Below are 22,373 nucleotides of genomic sequence, written 5' to 3' on the forward strand. Positions count from 1 at the left end.
TATATCAATAGTATAAATAATACGGAAGTAGAATAGATATGATTTTCCCCCCTAATTTTCAAAATTTAAAAAATGTTAATGGCCTTCATGATAAAAACTTGACATCGTCAAGTAATACCTAACTAGTAAGGAATTTATTTGAATGAGAATTGCCTCACCAATTAAGGGGAAGTACGATAGTGATTAAGTATATTTTTGCACTACTCTGCAGGTGTTTTATTGAAGAAAAACTTGGGGCAAAATTTGTGGAGGCTCGAAGTATCGAATTCGAAAAATCCTTTCAAGAAGCTGGTGCAACCATTCCGATCTTTTTTATCTTATCTGCAGGTGTTGATCCAACCAGAGTAAGCACCTTCAATCTTTCATTTTAATTTACATAAAAAGAAACATGCTTAGTTTTAATGAACCTATGAATTAAATACTCTCGGTCCATTGGTTCATCCAAGACGAGAAAACTGGGAGCAGTGGTTTAAACTCCTTTATTTTTTTATTTTTTCTTTTGCCTTGTTTTATTCTTGAAACTAGCAGTTCAACCCGTGCTTCGCACGGGCAGTGTCATCTGCAGTTCCTATCCTTGTTTACATGGTAAAATGTATATTCTTCTTACAAAAAGGAGCATTAGCCCTGGCCAAGGATATAGAAGGAGAGGAAGTTTTTGTTCGGTAAGAAGAATGTTCAAACTTTTTATTTCTATTTTCATCCCTTCTTCCCCGCGTTCTTAGAGAAAATTTTTTATTTAATAACTTGTCAGGCCCGGCACACTGAGGTTCGGCTTGAACCTTGCGTACCGCAATGTGCATCTGCACTTCCTGCACTATTTTAGAAATTTTGAATCCGCTAAACAATCTGAAAAATTCAATCATCCATTTCTGCCGCCACTCCTAGCATAGGTTATGATGGACTTATAATTCATATAAGAGTGGTAGGATTATACCTTTTAATGGATTCCAACCTTTCCTATTTCACTCGAGGGGAAGTGTCCTTTCCCCACATTTTATTCCAGTCCAGTGGGAATGCTAGATTGTGCGATAAATGTGGATATTTTACATGGGTTTGAACAATGGAAGTGTTGAAAAAGCAACTTCTCTGGCATCAGTAGAGTGTGAGAGGGACGAGAGGCTGCCTTCCTGGAAAAATCCACGATTTAGCAAAAAAAATAATTAAAACAAATCGGTTCCGATGGAAGCATCAAATGTTTTTTAAAGAAAGCTATATTAAAGTACTGTGTACCATAATAATTTTAAATAGACACAGATGCTACAAAAAAGGAAAAACTGAAAGGGAAAGGAAATGAAGATATAATTACTTATGCAATCAGAGAGCGGATAAAACAAAAACATTTTAGTAATTTATATGAAATTAAACTATCAGAAAAAAACACAAGTTGTAAGGATTGAGCGGGTCAAAAAATACCAGAAAAAATGAGTGTAGCCAAAAAATGATAAGTTTCCGAGGGACCAAAGAATATGGGATGACGGCTCAAAAATGGTGAAGAAACATGTGCTAGACCTAAAAGGCTGGAGGTGATTGTACCGAGAGAGCAAAGAATGAAAAGATCGAAAAGAAAGAGAAAATGGAATAATATATGAGGTTTTCAAGTGAGAGACTATTTTTTATTGATCAGAAGGATCCTGTCCTAGGTGATTTTATTTTTACCAGGCTCAAAGTGAGCCGGCTACTACCATGGGTAGGAGACCTGAAGGGCCACCAGGCACGTAATGCGCCGGCTTCTGCTTTGCGCAGGACAGTCAGAAGGACTTGTAATTTTGAATACTACTCTGTGCTATTGCACTTACTTTTACTCCAGATTCATAAGTGAATCGGCTTCTCCGGTTGGAGGATTTGATACAAACGTGAATTTAGTTAGAGATGTCTTGAATTTTTTCCTGGGTGAATTTAGATAGGACTGCCAAAAGTGGAATATTAAAGTTGATTTTGTGATGACCCTGAGAGATTAGCCGCTCCGATCGCTATAGATGGGTTGATTCAGCTTGCTCGCCAAATTCGCTCCTTGACCTTGCTCGAGGAACTTGATTCTTGACTTGGGTTCGGGTTTCCTTTCTGGCTGCTGCTTGAACTTGGTTGAGTCTTGGTTTCCTGGGTCTTGATTAGCTTGCTTCGCTGCTTGGCTGGATCTGGAGACTGGGTGTTGATCGGACGGCGCATCACTTAGAAGTGAATTCATGGAGCGCAGCGTCCCAGTATTTATACCGGTCGCGTGAGAGAGCGTTGCCGCGAGCTTGGCTGTGATTGGTCGACGCGAGCGCTGTGTGAGAAATTGGCGGGAGTACCGCTATGCGAGTTTGAACTTCGCGGGAGCACCGCTAGGCGAGATTGAACTTGGCGGGCGCTGTGGAGACTAAGTTTTGGACGTTTTGAATTTCGCGCCCGCGCGCGGCTCGTGATTGGTGCGCTGCCTCGCGTTCATTCTGAGGCTGGGGCCAATGGAATTCAGCGGAGCTTTTTGCTCCCGGATTCATCACTGTGATTGGATTTCTAATGATTATTATTTTGTAGGTGAAACCGAACACAAGTGGGCTCATAGCGATTTGGATAACGGCTGATAAAAGTATATCGATGTGCCTCATTTGGCTGGGTATCCCTTTTTTCCAGTTCAGTTAAAGTTTTATTTTACCAAACTGCTGCTATGACTAGGAAACACATTTTCAGGCTGACTGAGAATGAAATTTCCCAACCGATTTTTTTTTTTTATTATTATTATTATTATTATTATTATTATTATTATTATTATTATTATTTTTCATATTCACTGCTGTCACCAGCTTTGCTGGGTTGCTTTAAGCCCTCACACAGGGGCAAACAATGCTCCTAGGTATGAGGGCTGTTTGTGGTTTGGGTGGCCGGGTGGTGGTTATTTCACTCCCCCTTGGGGGGTGGCTCGTCACGGACTAGGATACCTGTTTTAGGAACCGAGGCAGGGTAGGTGTCTGGAGGACGCCTGCCTAAAGGTTTCTTTCCTGAGGTGGTAGGCGGTAGGGGTGTTTTTGGTGTGTGGGAACGTTCTAGGTGTATTCGCGCTGCTCCACCTAGCTTAAGACCTTCCGGAGGATTCTGGCAGTGCCTAACACAGCAGACTTCTGGGCCAATACTAGCGAATGTTTCCCAGGGATTTCGTTCTTCAGTTTAGTCCAGTCTTTAGAGACTGCTCCGGTAGCTCCTATCACAAAGGGTATGACTCGGGTTTTGGTCTTCCACATCCTGCTGATTTCGATCTCTAGGTCTTTATACTTTAGTTTCTTCTCAGCTTCCTTTTTTGTGATGTTCCTGTCTGCTGGGATAGAGACGTCAATCAGCAGACACGTTTGGCCTTTCCTACGTAGGATGATGTCCGGTCTGTTTGCCTCAACAGTTCTATCGGTTCTGATAGGGAAGTTCCACAGGATCGTTGTCTCTCCATCTCTGGTTGTTGCAGTGTTTTTCGGTTTGTGTTCATACCATTTATCTGCGTCGACTTCGATTCCATATTCTTTGCAGAGGCTGTAGTGAAGTTGGGTGCATACTCTGTCGTGTCTCTCGATATAGTCCTTTTGGGCTAGAATTGGGCAACCTGATGTTATGTGCTCAATGGTTTCTTCGAACTGGTGACAGATTCTGCATTTGCTATTCACATGTTTCTTGTGGATTTTCCTCTCTCGGTACCTTGTGTTTAAGGCTTGATCCTGTGCCGCTACAATTAGGCTCTCTGTTTCTGCTTTTAGTACACCTTTACTGAGCCAGATGGTAGAGAGATTACTCTCGATAGAGTCATTTTCTAGCATCAGTGGATACTGCCCGTGCATGATCTTTCCTTTCCATTTGGTTCTGATGCTTTCTGAGATTTTCTTTTTGATTTTTTGCTTCCTGCTGTTTATGGGGGCCACTTCAAAGTTTTCTCCGAGCTCGGCTTCAAACTTGTTTGCTTCTTTCGCAATGTGGTCTTTGTCTAGAGCAAGGTTGACGGCATATACGGCTTTGAGAAAAGGGTCTTCGTTTTTTTTTTCCTGGAGGTAGTACTTCGCATTGATGATGGAAGATTTGTATGTTGATTCAATTTGCCTAAGTCCTCGTCCTCCTAGTTTTCTGCTCACGTATAGCCTGTCAACGTCTGCGGATGGGTGGTGCATTTTATGCATTGTCAGACATTTTCTTGTTTTTATGTCTAGCGCTTTTATTTCTTTTATTTTCCAATTCAGAATTGCAAATCCGTACTGTAGAACGGGTACGGCTAGCGCTCCGATTGCAGTTATCTTGTTTTTTGCCGTTAGCTCTGTCTTTAGTACTGCTCTTACTCGACGTATGTATTCTCTCTTTACCTTTTCTTTTATTGTCTTATGTTGGATACCTATACTTTCTTCCATTCCGAGGTATTTGTATGTTTCACCTGGGTCTAACTGTCGGATGCTGGTGTCGACGTCTATATCCATGTTTTCTCCGTGGATGTATTTACCTTTCTTGAAGGTTACCTTGGCACACTTATCTAGGCCAAATTTCATACCTATGTCGTCACTGAATTCTTTCACCGTCTCGAGTTGATTTTGCAGTTTCTCGTCGCTGCTGCTGAACAGTTTCAGATCATCCATATACAGGAGGTGCGTCAGTTGTTTATGGCCTGCCTTGATGTTATATCCATTGTTCATGTTGTTTAGTCGTGTAGAGAGGGGTATTAATCCAACGCAGAACAGAAGGGGGGAGAACGCGTCCCCTTGGTAGATTCCTCGTCTTATTTTAATTTCAGAGGTGATAATTGTATCTGTTTTTCCTCTTAGTTGGATGCATGTTGACCAGTGCTCCATCATGTTCTTACAGGCGTTTACTATATTCGGGTGCACTCCCATGAGTTCCAGTGCACGGATGATCCAGCTGTGAGGCATGCTGTCGAAGGCTTTTTGGTAGTCCAGCCATGCGATCGATAGGTTCTTCTTGTTCTTCCTGCAGTCCTCAATGATGGTTTTGGATATTAAGAGTTGGTCAAGGCACCCTTTAGCTCCTTTGCGGCACCCTTTCTGCTCTATAGGGAGTAGTTTGGCACTTTCTAGGTATTTGTACGTTTTTCCGGCCAAGAGTGCCGTGAAGATCTTATACGCTATGTTGAGGCAGGTTATGGGCCTATAGTTTTTGGGATTTGCCGTTTCTCTATTCTTTGCTATCAGATATGTAGTCCCTTTGGCCAGCCATGGTGGGAATTCTTTCCCGTTCAGTAATTTATTGTACTCGGCTGTTAGGTACTTATGGATGCTAGGGATTTTTTTGAACCAGAAGCTTTGTATCTTATCTGGGCCGGGTGCTTTCCAGTTTGCAAGGTTTTTTATGGTAGTTATCAGTTCATCATCACCGAGATCTGTCCATTCCATTTTGTTGTTCGTGACCTCTGAGTCTTTGATCCACCCAGCCTCCGAGTTGTGCTGAGTAGGGACTTCGTAGATTCCTTTCCAGAACTCTTCCACCTTTTCTTTCTCTGGGGTTTCACCGATGTCGGAGGAGTCACCTTTGATGTTCCTGTAGAAGCTTTTGCAGTTGGTTTCGAAGCTTCTGTTGTGAGAGAATTGATTTGATCTTTTCTGGTATCTTCTTATTCTTTGGCTAAAGACAGCAATACGTTGCCTCAGTTGCTCCATTACATTGTCTATACTGCTTTCTTCTCCTTCCGCGGTGTATTTATCCAGGATTGACTGGACTTTGTGGGTTGTCTGTTGTCCTTTTTCCTTGCTCGTTATTTTGAAGTTAGCTAGTACTGAAAGGTTCCTCCTCAGATCTTGGATTCTGAACTCAATTCTTTTTTGCCATAGGGGCTTACTTTCTTTCTTGTTCATTTTAGTTCCTTTTGGGCCGTTCGACTCGTCACTGATTGTGAGGGCTGCAGCGTAGAGCAAGCAGTTGATTTTCCACAGGTCGAGATTTTCTTCGCTCTCAAGCATATTTTGTACTTCATTGTTAGTTCGCATGATGATTTCTTGGTCTTTTTTCGCCCCCTTTATTTTCCTTATCGGCTCTCTTTCTTCCAGATTCATCTCGAGAACTTCTTGATACACGCTTCTTAGCTTTGATGTAGAGGTCGTTGTTTCTAGTGTGCTCGCCGTGTTCTGCTCTTGGGGAGTTGTTTCGTGTTCTGGTTCTGGAGATGGTATTCTTAGCTGCTTACTTCTTCTGGGAGTTTCGTTGGTTTGAGGTGTGTTTGGCGTTGACTCTGATTCCCTGGTGTCAGTTGGATCATTCCGTCTCGACGGGCGGTTCTCGTCGTTTGTGGCATCACCTGGTGAGCTTTCAGTTGTGTGTTGGTCAGTGGATGCTTCTATGGTGGAGTGAACATCGTCTTTAATTTCTTGAAGCTGTTGTTCGGTTAGTTTTTTCTTGTTCTCGATGTATCTTCGTTGCGTGGCTAGCTTATTAGCGTTGAGATGCAGGCGGGCATTAGGGTTTCGTTGCCTCCATAGCTCGTAGGTGGCCTTTATGTTGTGGATGCCCGTGTTTTCCTTAACAAACCAATGGCACCATATGACTTCTTTGTATTCCTCTTCGGTCCATTGTACTCTCTGGGTGTGGTTGGCTGCATTATTCATTCTGGTAGGGGAGTTTTGGTTGTTATTGGTATTTTGGGTTTTTCTGGTGACACCCAGTTCACATTGTGTTGCTAGGTTTGCGGCTGCATCAGCTTTGATTTCTTCAATTTGTGCCTCACTTAGTTTTTGGTTTTTCGCAATGAATCGTCTTTGTGTGGCGAGCTTGTTTGCATCGATATGCGGGCGGGTGTTCGGATTCCTTTTTCTCCAGAGGTCATAGTTGGCGTTTATATTGCAGCTTTGAGTGCTCTCTTTGATGTACCAGTAGCACCATATTATTTCTTTATACTCTTCTGTGGTCCACTTCACTCGCTCTGTTGCTTGTCTACGCTGTGCGTTTGTGTTCTTACCGGCCGGGCTAGTTGGTGGTGGGCTTTGGGCCTGTGGTGTTTGATTCAGCTGATTCTGCTGTTTCTGCGTTCTTTTCCGTGTTGTCCCAGAGACCTGAGTCAATTCTTCTGCATTATCATCGGTTCGGTCGGTTTTTCCTTTGTAGTTTTGGGTTTTTCTTGCTTTAGAGTTGCGCGTTTCCATATTTGTTCCCACGAGTAAGATGAGGATTTAAGAGGGTCCACCCGTAACCTCTTTCCGGGTAAGGCTATATTAACTCTGGGAGGGCGCCTGGTATCCCAGGGCTCCGTAGGTCGACACCAACATAAGCGCCCTGGTGCCAAGGGACCCGATGGGCACGGTTCGCATATTATTATTATTATTATTATTATTATTATTATTATTATTATTATTATTATTATTTTTCATATTCACTGCTGTCACCAGCTTTGCTGGGTTGCTTTAAGCCCTCACACAGGGGCAAACAATGCTCCTAGGTATGAGGGCTGTTTGTGGTTTGGGTGGCCGGGTGGTGGTTTTTTCAGTCCCCCTTGGGGGGTGGCTCGTCACGGACTAGGATACTTGTTTTAGGAACCGAGGCAGGGTAGGTGTCTGGAGGACGCCTGCCTAAAGGTTCCTTTCCTGAGGTGGTAGGCGGTAGGGGTGTTTTTTGTTTTTGAATTATTATTATTATTATTATTATTATTATTATTATTATTATTATTATTATTATTATTATTATTATTATTATTATTATTATTATTATTATTTTTATTATTATTAAAATGGGAAAAGTGATTGAATCCGCAAGGTGGCTTTCATACACCTCCATAGAAGAGATAGCACCCTATGTGTAAATTATTATTAGGTAATATAGTATTAGAGGAATTAAGCGTTTGACTCTCACTTGTTTTTACGCACTGTGCCGGGCGCGTCATGATTTCCAAAAAAAATTGGTATCTGTCAACGCGGAGAAGGAGGGAAAAAGAAAGTTTAAAACGTTTGAAACTTTTTCTTACCGGAAAAGAATTTCTGCTCCTAAAACCCAGTTGTGCACGAAGCAAAGTGCGCCTACCCATTGGAGAAGCTACCGTACTGACAGCCTACAAGACGCGCCGGTTGCATCATTAATTTTTGAAGGGGATTATTGAATCAGAGAAAAAAATCTTATGCTATGCTTTTAATACGTTTTCGCTGACTTAAGAGTTGTGCGGGTTGCATCAATAATTTTGGGAGGCGTACCTGATGCCTATCATTAGCATAACTATCGTGGATAGAAAATTATTAAACTCGATTTTTTTCTTCTTTGTGGTGAAAATTGAAGCTTATTTTCAGAAGACGACGTGAATTTTACTAAGACTTGCCCGCACCTCAAGGAGTCATTTCATGCACTTTAGAGGCACAAACAAGGCAAAGAGGGGGTGGTGTGTTTTTTGGTCCGATGAGGGACTATAGTTACCTACTTGCTAATGAGCTCCCAGAGAAATTGTTGAAGATATTAGCAACATGAACTGAGAGTTCGGTTCTTATAGGTCAGCTTGGAGATTTTCTGAGACAGCCTAGAAACTGTTGTGCAGTAACATATTCTTTCAAGGGAAACGAATTAGAGTTTTAGGAGGTATTTTGTTGGGACGGGGGGAGGTTACTTGCCCAGAGTCGCTTTACCGAAGTTTTTGGATTATTTTAAGTTTATTTCATCCCATTTTTGCAGAAAGACTGTCCCTGGTAAAACTAGGCTATATGGGTTATAAGAATTTTATATTTCTAGCTGTATGAGTTTCATAGCCGGCTGTATCAGTTACATGGCTACACTCAAAAAAAGGAAATGTCGAAGTAGCATTAACCGCCATGTTGAAATGACATCACAGAAATTATGTTGATATAGGCTGCACTCCCCGTAACCCAACATGGTTTGACTTAATTCTACATTTGCCGTCATGTTGAACCAACATGACCGAGAATGCTTCTACCTGTCATGTTGAATCAACATGACGGTGATATTCGAGTAACATTACGCATGTTAATTCAACAAAATTCATGTACATTTAGCATTATGTCAGACTGAAACTGTATTACACATGTTGTTTTACCATTCCTCTGGTTGAAAGAACATTAACACTTTGTTGAATTAGCATATGCAGTGTTAGGTATGTTACCATTTGCTTTCATATTGTTTCAGGAGTACCGTGGTGCTCTTGAAACATCATCTACGTACTGAAAAGGGGATGGCGTGTTCTCCTCCTCTCCGTCCTCCTCATCTCCCGCCCCCTCCCTCCATCCTCCCCCTCCCTCCCCCCTCTCGATCCCTCCCCCCTCCCTCCCCCCTCTCGATCCCTCCCCCCTCCCAACTCCCACCTCCCCTCTCCCATCCCCATCCCCATCCCTTGTATTTTGCTCCTTGGGAGGCGCGGTTATAAGCTTTACGTATGTTAATCCCCTCCTCCTCCCCTCCTGACTTCTCGGGAGATTTCAAGAAGTCATGGGCCGATTCCATATGAGAATTTGAGAGTTTGCGGTCGCTGCTGGCTGTTGACCGTATGCCCAATCATTCATTGAGAGGGGATATTGAATTTCCATCGATGAGATTTTGAGAGTTCTGTAGCCACAGTCAAATATATACAGCACCGAACAGTTAACATAAGACATGTTGCAGAAGCTTCATGATTTCGTTTCATAAGCTAGACATCTAAGCCACCTGACTCGATAGTCTTGACACAAAGACAAGATTGTCTACTCACTGCGAGTAACGTTCAAATTAAAAAATAGCGTACCTATTTTTTATTCAGAGAATTGGTACTATTACTCTTTTCAAACCATTCGTTGGTACATTCTGAAAAAGTCTCTTAAGAAATACGTCCCAAAGTATTTACTTAAAAACATTTCTGGATACCCAATTGATAAGGTAAAAACACAATTGAGACACTTTCGGAAACAAAATAAATCGACTCGAATAACGCTATTAACGCTCACCATGACAAAAAAATGGTAATATGGTAATAATACTTACACATGAAACAAAAAGAATTACTTTTAAGTTGATGATAGTTTATTATTCTTTTTTCAAAAACATTTTCGCTCGTGTGGTTAAGGCTCTTAAAATCCTACGTTTCTAAATACCTATTTGATTATATTTTTTATTTTCAATGTATGATTTATTTATATTATTAATTATTATCATGATATAAAATAAGAATAAAAATGACAATCGTAAACACTGAAGAAAGTAAACATATTTGCTGGAGGAGAAAAAAATAGTTCGTGATAAATTGTTGATTTTTATATGGTGCATAATGTCAATTCCTTTTCGTAAATAGTGAATGGAAAAAAAGAAAAACCTAACAATCTGATGCGGTATGCATTTCACACAACTTAGACGGCAAAAAAATGAAAAAGTAATTCAGTGGGATATGGAAACACTTAAAATTCGTCAACCGGAACCACATACCCAGGTGGCTCGGTTGGTAGAACACTCCGCTTGTAATAGGTAGGTCCCGCGTTCAAATCCCAAAAAAGTCGGAAAAATTTGATAGGTCGCATGGGATGATTCTGGGTTGAGAGTAATATCGGAAGTATAACTACATTAAAAAACGATAAAATTTTCATAAAAATAACGTAATTTATTTTAATTTGTAGCATTTGACGTACTCGTATATCAACATGATTGTCATGTTAAATCAACATGACAGCATGTTGAGTCAACGTGACGACTTCCTATGGCAACAAGATAAGTCATGTTGATTTAACATGACGGCTATCATGTTTCTTCAACATTTTTGATTATGTTCCCGTAACATGCTGTAAGCTTTTACCCGTTTTTAAGACGCCCGTCATGCTGAATCAAGCTTGCTCAAGCTTAAAGTAACATTTTTTTTTTTGAGTGTAGCCATATAGGTTCATATGACCGGCTGTATGGTGTTATACTGCCGGCAGTATGGCATATGACCGGCTATATGCGCGCTCATACTGCCGGCAGTATGGCATATGGCCGGCTGTATGAGCCCTCAGGGTATCAAAGATGAAACGTATATTAAAAAGGAGCACACCACGCTCATCTAATGTGATCTATGTGATGAGTTCTATACAGAGGGAGGGAATCATAAGAAATATCCCATACATATAGAAAAGATGTCCATCATAAAAGACGCCTCATCACCTACCGACGACGACGAAAATCAAGAATATTGTGACACATGCAGGATCTCATACGTTTAAAGAGAAAAACATTAAGAATCTGCAAGTCACATAAGAAAGTTGTTTGAGACGAAAATACCGATAATTCAAGTCGAGACTGCTTAGAGCAGGTTGAAAACATTTTTCATCACGAGCCTCCAACCGGAGATTCTGATCATCGATGACTACTTAACATTAGCTAAAGACCTTGTGATTGAAACAATTAAAGAAGAACTCACCGGCAAGGCGTTGAAGGTTAATTTACTAGTTTACGCTGAATACTAGAAAGTTGAAGATAAGAACAAGGAAGGAATACAGTTGAAAAAGTTTAAGACTAAAAACATAGCGATTTTTACGTCAACGGATCTGGAAGAGTATTATGAAAAGTTCAGGGCCAAGATCAATAAAGAGTCATTCGATTATCATATGAACGGATCCGGGTGGAAGCTGGAAAAAAAACAGGATATGGAGCTACGTGTCGACCGCTTTTACGCTTTACATCGAGGAGGAACGTACATACGTTAAGGTGCCTTTTTCGACGATACATGTTATGAACGTAAATATCGGTGAAGCAAACGATTGTTTCCTGTACGCAATGTTGGTAAAGTTTCTCCCAGTGGTAGACAGAAATAAACAACGCCCGGGCAATATTTAAATCTGCTATACCTATCGTTACGATTTTTCGGCCGTTCGATTTCCCACGAGCATAGATGACATTATCAATTTCGAGAAAAGGAACAACACTGAAAAAAAGGCATACTAAATTTAAGTAAACGGGTTGACTTGGATTTTCTACTAATTCCAAGGCGGGTTCGCCGTGGAAGAAGACACAGGGTTTCTCAATGTAGCATTCAGAATTGTCTTGAAACAAGAAAGTCCTAGGTACCTATTTTGTTGAAATAAATCAACCGCGTTCTCAAATTAGCGGTCGTGTACTTGAATAGAAAAAACCTGTTTTTTGAAATTGGTAAACGGGGACAACGCCCTCAGAGCACCTTCGTTTCCTTTTTTCAACTACCCAGCTTGCTTGAAAGAGGAAAACACGTTGCGTCGATAGATTAAATCGTTTTCTTAAAATTAGTAAACGGGGCGAATGCCCTCTGAGATTGTCCGTTTCCTCTCTCCAATTCATTAGCTTGCTTGATCGAATAAAACACGGTGCGTCAAAAGAAGGAATCAGTATGCTTAAAATTAGTAAATGGGCTGAGCGCCTTCCGAGGGGGAAAAACCAATTAGCACTACGCTCGTTGCCTTATTCCAAGTTATTACATAAACTTAAAACTTTTTGGAAAAACCGATTAATATCCACGATAATAATAATAAATAATAATGGATATTACTCGGTTTTTCCAAAAAGTTTTAAGTTTATGTAATAATTTGTGTTTAGTGCCGATAAAGTTTCACAAACCGTGCGATATGCGACAATATTCCAAGTAACAACTCGCTTGATGAAAGAAAACCCGTTGCGTCGAAAGAAGAAACCAGGTTCCTTAAAATTAGTAATCGGGGTGGTAACGCTTCCTATGGGGACGATGCATGCAATTGCTGCCAGATGCCGTTAGCATCTGCTAAAACCAACATCGCTTTTCGCTTATGACGGAATAAAGGAGACGGAAGTTAAAAAATCAAGATGCCCATTATATTTGTCCACAAAATAATTATTTTTTAGGGAAAAATTCATTTAATGTGTCCTTTCAGAAATCACTCGTATGCTCGGAGTCGACAAGAAACTAAATAAATAAAGAAGTAAAGAAGGAGAAGAAGAAGAAAATATATGCGTTGTTTTAAATAGATCGGCACTATGCATTTGAAGTATTAATTTTTATTTTTTAATGAAGGGGCCTCATAAAGAGGACTTTAATACTTACTTAGATTGAAGCTGGAGTTTTTTGCATTGCATCAGTTCAGTTTCATCTGACAATGTATTTCTTCGCACTGAACAATCGCATTTTTTGTATTTTCTTCCTTACTTTTCCTGTCCTGATGAATGAAAGATCCCTCGCAGATAGAATTAAAAAGGGTCAAATAAAATGCATGCTTTTGCAAAGGGCCGAGGAAGAAATAAAACAAACATTGAACTCCGCAATGTGTTGAAAAGGCGCGTCATTAACTCGCACTTATCAACCCTTTTAGTTTTCATGTACAGAGATTTCAAAATAGGTAAGCAGCACAACAAGAGAATTCACGATCCAACACTGCGAGGTCAACGACGCACCTTGACGAGACCGTGTATTGTGAATGTAGAAAGCTAATCGAACGAATTGAAGTTTTTTTGATCTGCCTCAAGCAAAATCTTATAAGATTCGTGAAGAAAAGCGCTGCGGAATAATTCATGCGAAGAAAGGAAAAATTCAGTCGAACTCTTAAAAGATAAAGTCGATTTAAAGATATTTTGGGGCTAAAATTCCCAAATCACCGGTAGTATAAATCCCGTTATATTATTAAAAAGAAATTGACTCAATATTAATGCAATTTGCATTAAATATGTCTTGATTTTATTATTTTAAACGTCTTTCCGTGCAAAGAAGTTCAACCATGTCCATGCTTCATTCATTCATGAATTGAAAGTAAGCAATCTACATCCCAAAAATCTACTGATTTGCTCTAAAAAATCGCAAAAACTTGATATAGCAGGTCGATGTACCCACTCGTTGAATTTATAAAATAAATTTCGTAAGTGCACCTATGTAAAAGTCAATATGCTATAGTCATTTTGGGTGCATTTATTTTTCATGAAACAATAATGAGGAATTTCAATCCCGAAATTGGTGGTATAAATGTTTGAGTGCTTAAAATAATCGCATTCAAGAATGTAAGGCATTAAACTATGGAATCAAATTCCTTTTCATAATATAACGGGAATTACTACCGGTGATTTAGCTACCTATTATAGCCCCAGAATACTTTTAAAGCGCTTTTACGTTCCAGAATCTCGTTTTATTACTTTTAAGCGCTCAGCCGATAGGCGGCGCTTACCTATTGCTTTCGACTTGCCAATAGAGCTCTAGTATAGTTTGGGCGTTCCAGCGGTGCAATGGCGCACCATCTCATTGATCCCCGGAAGGACCAAGGAAGAAATCAAGACGGCTGTCCAAAAAACCTTCAAAAAAATTCCCCAGGAAGAATTAAAGAAGACTATGCTCATGAAATGGGAGGAAAGGATACGCAATTGTATTAAACAACGACGGAAAATATTTTGAGAAGCAACCTGATCATCTGGTGGAGTCTCACGATAGCGGATAGAATTAATTTTTGTTAAAAACCCGTTGGCGGCGGGCGTACACACCCCTTACATATAGTGTCATAACTTGTAGAATTTTTATTCAAATGAGTTGATCTTGGTCTCAATCAATAGAAGATAGGATTAGATCTTTCAAATAAAACCATGATCAAGTTGCTAGGTAGCTTTGTTATAAAGTCGCAGCATCAGTCTACTTACTTTTGGGACATACCCTTTGTACATACCTCGTCGTGGATGCATTTTAAGATGTTGAGCAACTTTTGTTCTTTTAGGATGTGGAGCGCGTTGGCAAAAAAATGGGGTTTACAGCAGATGAACGGAACCTGCATAACGTCTCTCTTGGTCAAGGTCAAGAAAGCATTGCAGAAGAGGCTCTTGAATTTTCCGCAAAAAATGGGCACTGGCTAATACTTCAGGTACTTCGTTCTGTCTTTCAAACTAATGTACTTCAATTTTATATATACTTATATCCCTTTGCTTATTCAAGCTGAGGGTTTGAATATGCTAAGGGGGAAATTTCAGCTGAATGTATAGGCAAAAGGTACTGTTTTTCAAAATATGTTTAGATGATTGTTTCCTTTATTCCCGACCTTGTGGCCAAGCCGAAATTTTAGGACTTTTAAGAGCCTTTCATCTGTCCTTGACTTGTGAATTACCTAAAAGTGTACGGCGCCTTAAAAATGGAACTCACTGTCATCCGCGGTCTTAACAATGAAATTAGTATAGGGTGGTATCAAAAGCCGACACATTCTAGCCTTCACTTCTATTTCTTGTCCGATGTGCCGTTTCACCAAAAATTAAATGTAATAAAAGGTTTGAGTAGTTAAATTCTTTTAAATTAAAAATGCTTAAGTTCACTAATAACATCTACATACCTTAATGAGAGCATTCAAAAAGAGGAGGGACTGTTAGTGGAAAACGAATATGAGGATTTAAATATATGAGGACTTAACAATAGCGGATGTCGAGTTTTCACATTGTGAGAAAATCGCGTTTGAAGTTTTCGAAGCTTTGCACTTTCCCGCCCGTAGGACCGAGAGGATTCTTATGAATATTTTCATTCAGAGCAACTCTTTTTGTGAAAAAGGCACGTTTTACGATCTATATGAGTGAAAAATTGAAGGATTAATAGCGATTTGAAAAAAATGTAGCATCCGCTATTTTTACTGAAAACACTTTTTTATGCATGAAACTAAGTCTTCAGCAAGGGTAAGGATGGTGAAACGATTGAAATGAACCAGAAGTATATCATTGCTGAGTCATTCAATCAAATTGAACAAAAAACTAAACCGTCTGTAACTTCTGCAACAAAAATAAGGAACAAATTATAAAATCAGTTAAAAACTCATCAATGCTGCCGAAACGGTCCCGATGTGTGTAGGTATCATTTGAGTATCATCTGCAGCCCGTGGCCGGTGCGCGGGCAGTTATCACAAGTGCATTAGAATCTCCGCGGTGTCCTGCAGCGCCGGCCGGAGAGAACAATGGGAATAGTGGATTCGCACGTCCACTGTTTTTACAAATAACATGGTTTTCAGATCGTATCTCACCGAAAAATTACGATGGAAGTCTGAAACTTTGCACAGGCATTCTTGAGGGCTCCAGAATTCGAAAAAAGCGTTTGCCCTAAAAATGGCGAATGTTAGCGACCGCTATTGTTACAGCCCTGCTCAAAATGAACATGTTGGTAACAAGTTGGTCTGGCCCAACATGGTAGCAACATGGTGAATGGAACCTGTTAGCATATAAAACCCTCAAAAACATTTTCGGGCAAAAAATCCGGTCGAGGAAATTGACGTGTTACATTTTATTAACCAAAAACATTCCCTTTCACCCCTCCAAGAAGGTTGATAAAACTAAGTAAGTAACTATGAGATGGCAAAAACCTCTCTCTTAAATTCTCAGGGTCCATCAAGACCACATAGGTCCAAAAACTTACTCTTTATGGTTTAAAAAAAAGAAACAAAAAATAATCCCTTAACAATAAGAAAATTAAAAAAAAAAAAAACCGATTTTGTGGTTCACAGATATGCACATAAATCCTTCGAATGAACTTGAAATCACAAAATCGGTCGAGAAAATTTAAATGAATTTTCTCCTTCAATCATGAGTTCCGCAACAAGCACGACTCGCTTGAAGCTTTCCATACACGAGCCGCAAGAAACTGATTTCTTCTTTCTTAGGTACCTACTGATTGTGAGGAGAGCGGGAGTATTTACTTTTTCCTTCATTTATACAGGATGCAACAAGCATGACTCTTGCGTTTGCAGAAACCCTTTCCTTAAGGAGATCGCGAGAGCCTTTACCGCGTTCATTTCCAAAAGGGATTACTCCAGAATTTCATGCATTTTAATAATTTAAACGATTCATCTGTTCTTCTCTTCTCTCCTTCTGTCCATTGACAGAGATACAAAATTTTTCCGACTCACTGACGCGACCGGCTCGATGCTCTCAGTGAAACGGTGCCTTTTTATCCCTGACGCCAGCTTCAGTTTTACCAGTGGACCCATTTTACGACATAGGTACATGTCAGACTCTTTCGATTAACTTCGCTGCATCTAAATCTGTTGCTGTCGGTTGCTTTTACTGTAAGCTTTACCATATGATTTGGATGGTGAGAGGGCTAAAAGTTTTCGTTTACTTTTCCTTTTTTTCATTTTCACAAAATGGGTCCCATCTGACACAAGGAGTTATTTAAAAAAATTGAATTAAGTTTCGATGTAAGAAAACTCACACCCATGCTGTGATGTAAGTGTTATTCTGATTTTTTTTTTTTTTTTTTTTTTTTTTTCTTATACCTTAGAGGTAATCCAAACTTGTTTACGCATCGAGCCGGTCGCGTCAGTGCGTCGGAAAAATTTTGTATCTCTGTCGATGGACAGAAGGAGAGAAGAGAGGAACAGATGAATCGTTTAAATTATTAAAATGCATGAAATTCTGGAGTAATCCCTTTTGGAAATGAGCGCGGTATAGGCTCTCGCGATCTCCTTAATGAAAGGGTTTCTGCAAACGCAAGAGTCATGCCTGTTGCATCCTGTATAAATGAAGGAAAAAGTAAATACTCCCGCTCTCCTCACAATCAGTAGGTACCTAAGAAAGAAGAAATCAGTTTCTTGCGGCTCGTGTATGGAAAGCTTCAAGCGAGTCGTGCTTGTTGCGGAACTCATGATTGAAGGAGAAAATTCATTTAAATTTTCTCGACCGATTTTGTGATTTCAAGTTCATTCGAAGGATTTATGTGCATATCTGTGAACCACAAAATCGGTTTTTTTTTTTTTTTTAATTTTCTTATTGTTAAGGGATTATTTTTTGTTTCTTTTTTTTAAACCATAAAGAGTAAGTTTTTGGACCTATGTGGTCTTGATGGACCCTGAGAATTTAAGAGAGAGGTTTTTGCCATCTCATAGTTACTTACTTAGTTTTATCAACCTTCTTGGAGGGGTGAAAGGGAATGTTTTTGGTTAATAAAATGTAACACGTCAATTTCCTCGACCGGATTTTTTGCCCGAAAATGTTTTTGAGGGTTTTTGTGGTTTATATCAGCTCGTTTTTGAATGGAAAAAGGTGTGGCCATAAAATATTAAGTAGGTACTATTGGCTATTTGAAAATCCTGAATGAATGGAAAGTAAACAACATCTGCTAAAGCACATACACATTCAGCGGAAATTTTAATAGCACCCACTGACTTGTGCTCACTCTGGAAATACGTTATTGAAAGTAGCGGGGCTACCTAAGGTAGTCAAATGTATCTGTACCTATTGGAAAGGCTCACAGGAAAAGGGTGACAGGGGAGGGGGAGGGGTTGAATAGCTACCGAGTTGTCATTTACCTGCGTGAGAAAATTAATGGAAAACGAGTATAACTTATTGTCATAGGCATTTCACTGTAAGCTTATTCCAAGTGATAAAATAATTTTGATCATTTGTTTCAACTACGTACATCATCCCTCTTAAGCGCACTTATATTTGTATTAATGCTAGCGGCAAGTTTTTCGATACTGAATTTCATCACTCAGCAACCTATCAGATGATAATGGAAATTCATGAGAGCGTTGCCTTATAAATCATAGGTACTCTGTATGGAATGATGAATTATTCATGAAACAACCAGTGAATGAAGTAGTAGAGCACAAATTTTACCAAAATGAGTCTATTTGGTGTGGCATGACTTTAAACCAGCTATTTTCATGACTTTTGGGATCATTATTCTTTAGAGCATCCAAACATCCAAACTCTGTTCCTATAGACTCTACACCATACTCTTAGGAGCATTGTAAAAGAAAAATTGTCGATGATTGCAATGAAATGAGAAATATTTTCATCTCCCCTGAATACTTAATTTCTCATTAAGAATTTGGCAACAGGCATACTAATCACATAAGATGATCTTCCTAACTTGAGGGTGCCAGCAGCCTGATTGTTGAAAGTTTGTGTTTGAAAGGTAGACACAGATGACATTGGTTAAAAGGTGGAGCGTTATTGATCAACTATGTCTTAGCGCTGCTTTATCGTGCCTTTGTCTGGTGGAATGGACAACATACTGTCAGAAACTTAAGAGATGAATTTAGCTTGTCTAGGGTTCCACCCATCAGAGGCACGACAAAACAGCAACAAGACATAGCGCCGACCAATCACGTACTGCCTTTTGACCTATGTCATCTATGTCTACCCGAGAAACGCACAATTTCGACAATCAGGCTGCAGGTTCTGACAATCAATACCTATTAAGAGAATTTCTCACTGACCTTATTAAGTAACGGCCATTGCAAAAAAAATACCTGCGCATGCAATGAAATAGCATTGCGTTTCTCTTGGATTAATTTCGAATAATATCGCTTCACCATAAAATTTGTCAAATCATATACTTGCCCACAAAGTGCCTGGAGTTATTTTAAAAAATGCAATAGCCACGGAGAAAGTATTTGGTCGTAATACAGGCATTTTAAGGATGAAATATTGCAAAATTTACCTCTTAGTTTCCTTGAGTTTTTAAGGCTCACTGACAGACATCAACCGAAACGGCAATCTCTTGATAAGAGCATTTAGTTAATATACGGAAGATGATATGCGAGCTTTCCATTTCTTCTTATAAATGATACCAATCGATCTAATCACATTCAGCCTTGGACGATTAGCGGTGCAAAAACTAGGTAGGTCAATACTGAACTCCGAACACCTGATATTTTACGTGTACTGTTTCACTGGAGTAATTACATGCTGGGAGCTGAGCTTAGAAAGCACTCGCTAGGTCAAAATGGAATAATACTTCAGTAACACATCTAGCAATAAGTATAAATAGCAATAAGTGGGTGCAAACATAACCTTATGATTTGATGTGAACAAACACTCAATACGTGAATGACACAGAGGCTCCCTCTAGCAAACTGGTCCTCATTTAAACAGAGAACTGAGATTAAATATCCATTAATAGGGTGGAGATTATCCCCTCACATAAGCAGCAAGAAAGAGGGGCGGCGATTTAAACAAAGCTTTCCATCCCGATTTAGGTGGGTATATCCTCTCACTTACTGGGGCTGATGCGATCAGGCAAGGCTCATAGACAAAGTAAGGATCATGAAGACATACCTCTGGCTGCATAAAAAGATAATTGTTAATATAATGATAATTGACGTGTAAGTGAGCAAGAGGATCTCAATCAATCTGCTGCTCATTCCATAATTCTGTGGGCCGATTATTAGAAGCTTAAAGCAGCCCGATGTGACATCAAATTGCGATACATTGCAAGGTTAAGATAGAACTAGGTCTCATCGCATCATATCAACATAGTTTCAATGATCAGGCGGCTGGGCCATCCAAGGAGATGGGTGATGCATTTTGTTTGGCTTCTAGACAGAGAAGGAATGGATGCTCCTGTTTCACACAGGAATAGATGCAGCAAAGTGAAGCTCATTTAAAGTTAATCGTCAAGTTAAGAAGATCGAATGAGTACATACCCTTCACGAGAGATCCTGTTAGACATTCAGTGGCAAAATAGTGCTTCTAACAACTACTGACACAAAATGAAAGAGACTCGGAGAAAACAAAATTTGAGCTAATGCTCATCGTCAAAGATCTGTGATTTAGTGACATTTAAGTTGACCTATGATTGAACTCTACTGAGAAGAAATAAATTTGTACCTACATCGCTTTCTCAGAAAGCTATAGCCACAAACCAATCAACACGTAGGATGAATTGCAGAATCCGACACCTAACTGCATTTCTCGCCACCAGCTGGTAAAGCATTCTAATCATGCAGAAAACATAGAACTTAACTTATATCTGATAGGGTCCACTAAAAAAAACTTCTCTTCAAGATGTGAAGACTAGCATTCGAGACATGAGGAAAATAACGATGTAATTGAAACCATAGCACTTTTCTCCGCTCCACCGTTGCGCTTTTCGCGTGTCTACAAATGCACGAAATGGTTTAGAAATTTTTGGGTGCTGTTTGTCATAAGAATGCAAACAGGGATGTAAATGCTGCTTCCTTTTGATTCTTCGGCACAATTTCGCAATTTCATCATCTTAAATTACATTAATTTATCGCTTGGATCATATACGGCCAGCTAGACATAACCTAACCTCACTCATAAATTCATCGTTCAATAGTAGAAATCACTTGAGCACTTTAAGAAAAATCAATGAAGTAGTGTATCGGGCGCTAACAGAAAAAGAAACAGTAGTTAGGATCTAAAATGAATTGAACTTTTGAATTAAATCTGTTCATTATTCACAAATAAATACAGTAGCTGGAGGTTGTTATAATCGACGGCGGGAATTTTGTTCCCGAAACTCGGACGGACCTGAACAAAATGAACCAATGGCATTGAACTACCACTGGTTTTTTTCTAAATTCAAAAATTATAGCTTAAATTTTGAACGATGTGAGCAGATGCTGGATTATCCGTGCAATAAAGACCTATTTTATGTGGCGAAAGGAAATCCTTATATCTTCAAGAAGTGCCCTTTAAATAGGCTCCATTACGATCTGCGGCCGTGTAAGCGAGAAATCTGTTGTCAACGATGGTCATGACGGGTAAGTTTCGTCGGTTCAGTCGTATTTTCCCTAATTTCTCTTTTAGAACACCAGGAATGTTAAAAAACTGTAAAAACCCGTGGAGACGGTAACATGGCGGTTCTTTAGGTACCCACTTTTATGGGTCTAAGGTTTACCGTTATCGCAGAGTTTGAGTAACTTTCTCAGGACCCTGGATTCTTGAAATTCAAATTTCCCGGCAAAGTAAAAAGTAAAATTTTCCTTGTTTTGGGTCATTAAAGCTTATACCTAACTTTTTGAAAACTCAATGGATCTTAATGAAACCCTTATACGCCATTCGGCTAACTTAGCTGCGTCCATAGACACCAAGATCGTTGGAATCTGTGCCGCCGTTTGCTCTGAATTCCATTCTAAATCGAATCAATTTTCAAATTAAGGGAGTTGCCTGTGACTAAGAGTGTCGGCCACCCGTTTGTTATCGGGACTTTAGTAGGACGACGTCATTTTCCTCGACCGGGGGTGGCTACCGCCACTCTTGAGTAAATGCTCGAATGAGCTCTAAAGCTCAAACTAAAACTCAATTCTATTTTCTCCTGGCTCCTTCAGAGGCAGCGAGAATTCTTTGGTTCTGTATTGTGTGTCTTTTTTCTCTTTAATTCTTAATTATTTCATTCGAAAACACCGGTCAAAGCAACTTTACGTGCTCAGTGATTTAGAAGCCTCTGGCGTGAACATCTTCATCTGATCTTCCTAACCTAATCTGTCGTACCTACATACATAACACAATCATACTGGTTGAAATCTGATTAGGAAAATGTTCTGGTTCTGTAAGTTACCATGTGCATCAGTTATCACCTTTTACCCAATCTCTTTAGGAGTAATGGTTGTATCTATGTTTCTCTACAGGCGCTACTTCCATGGTTCTCATGACTTTCAGCAACTACGCTTTGGTTATTATTGCATAAGTACGTAAATGGTGTTCTTCTTAAGCTAGTTCATGGTAATGTCATCAAATCATTATCACATTCAGATAATGAGAGCAGGAAGATAAGAGAGAGCCGTAGCAGGTATTTCCGT

General features: G+C 39.7%; 1 protein-coding gene across 1 annotated transcript in view; it reads left to right on the forward strand.

Annotated features, from left to right (window-relative positions):
- Positions 1–22,373, forward strand: part of LOC109037293 (dynein beta chain, ciliary) — a 684,333-nt gene that overhangs the window by 570,071 nt on the left and 91,889 nt on the right. Inside the window, exons 45-46 of the mRNA XM_072296415.1 lie at positions 212–344; positions 14,571–14,714. Of these exons, the coding sequence (XP_072152516.1) occupies positions 212–344; positions 14,571–14,714 (277 nt within the window). The remainder of the gene's footprint in view (positions 1–211; positions 345–14,570; positions 14,715–22,373) is intronic.

Source organism: Bemisia tabaci, chromosome 2 (assembly GCF_918797505.1).
Source record: "Bemisia tabaci chromosome 2, PGI_BMITA_v3".
NCBI classification, from domain to species: domain Eukaryota; kingdom Metazoa; phylum Arthropoda; class Insecta; order Hemiptera; family Aleyrodidae; genus Bemisia; species Bemisia tabaci.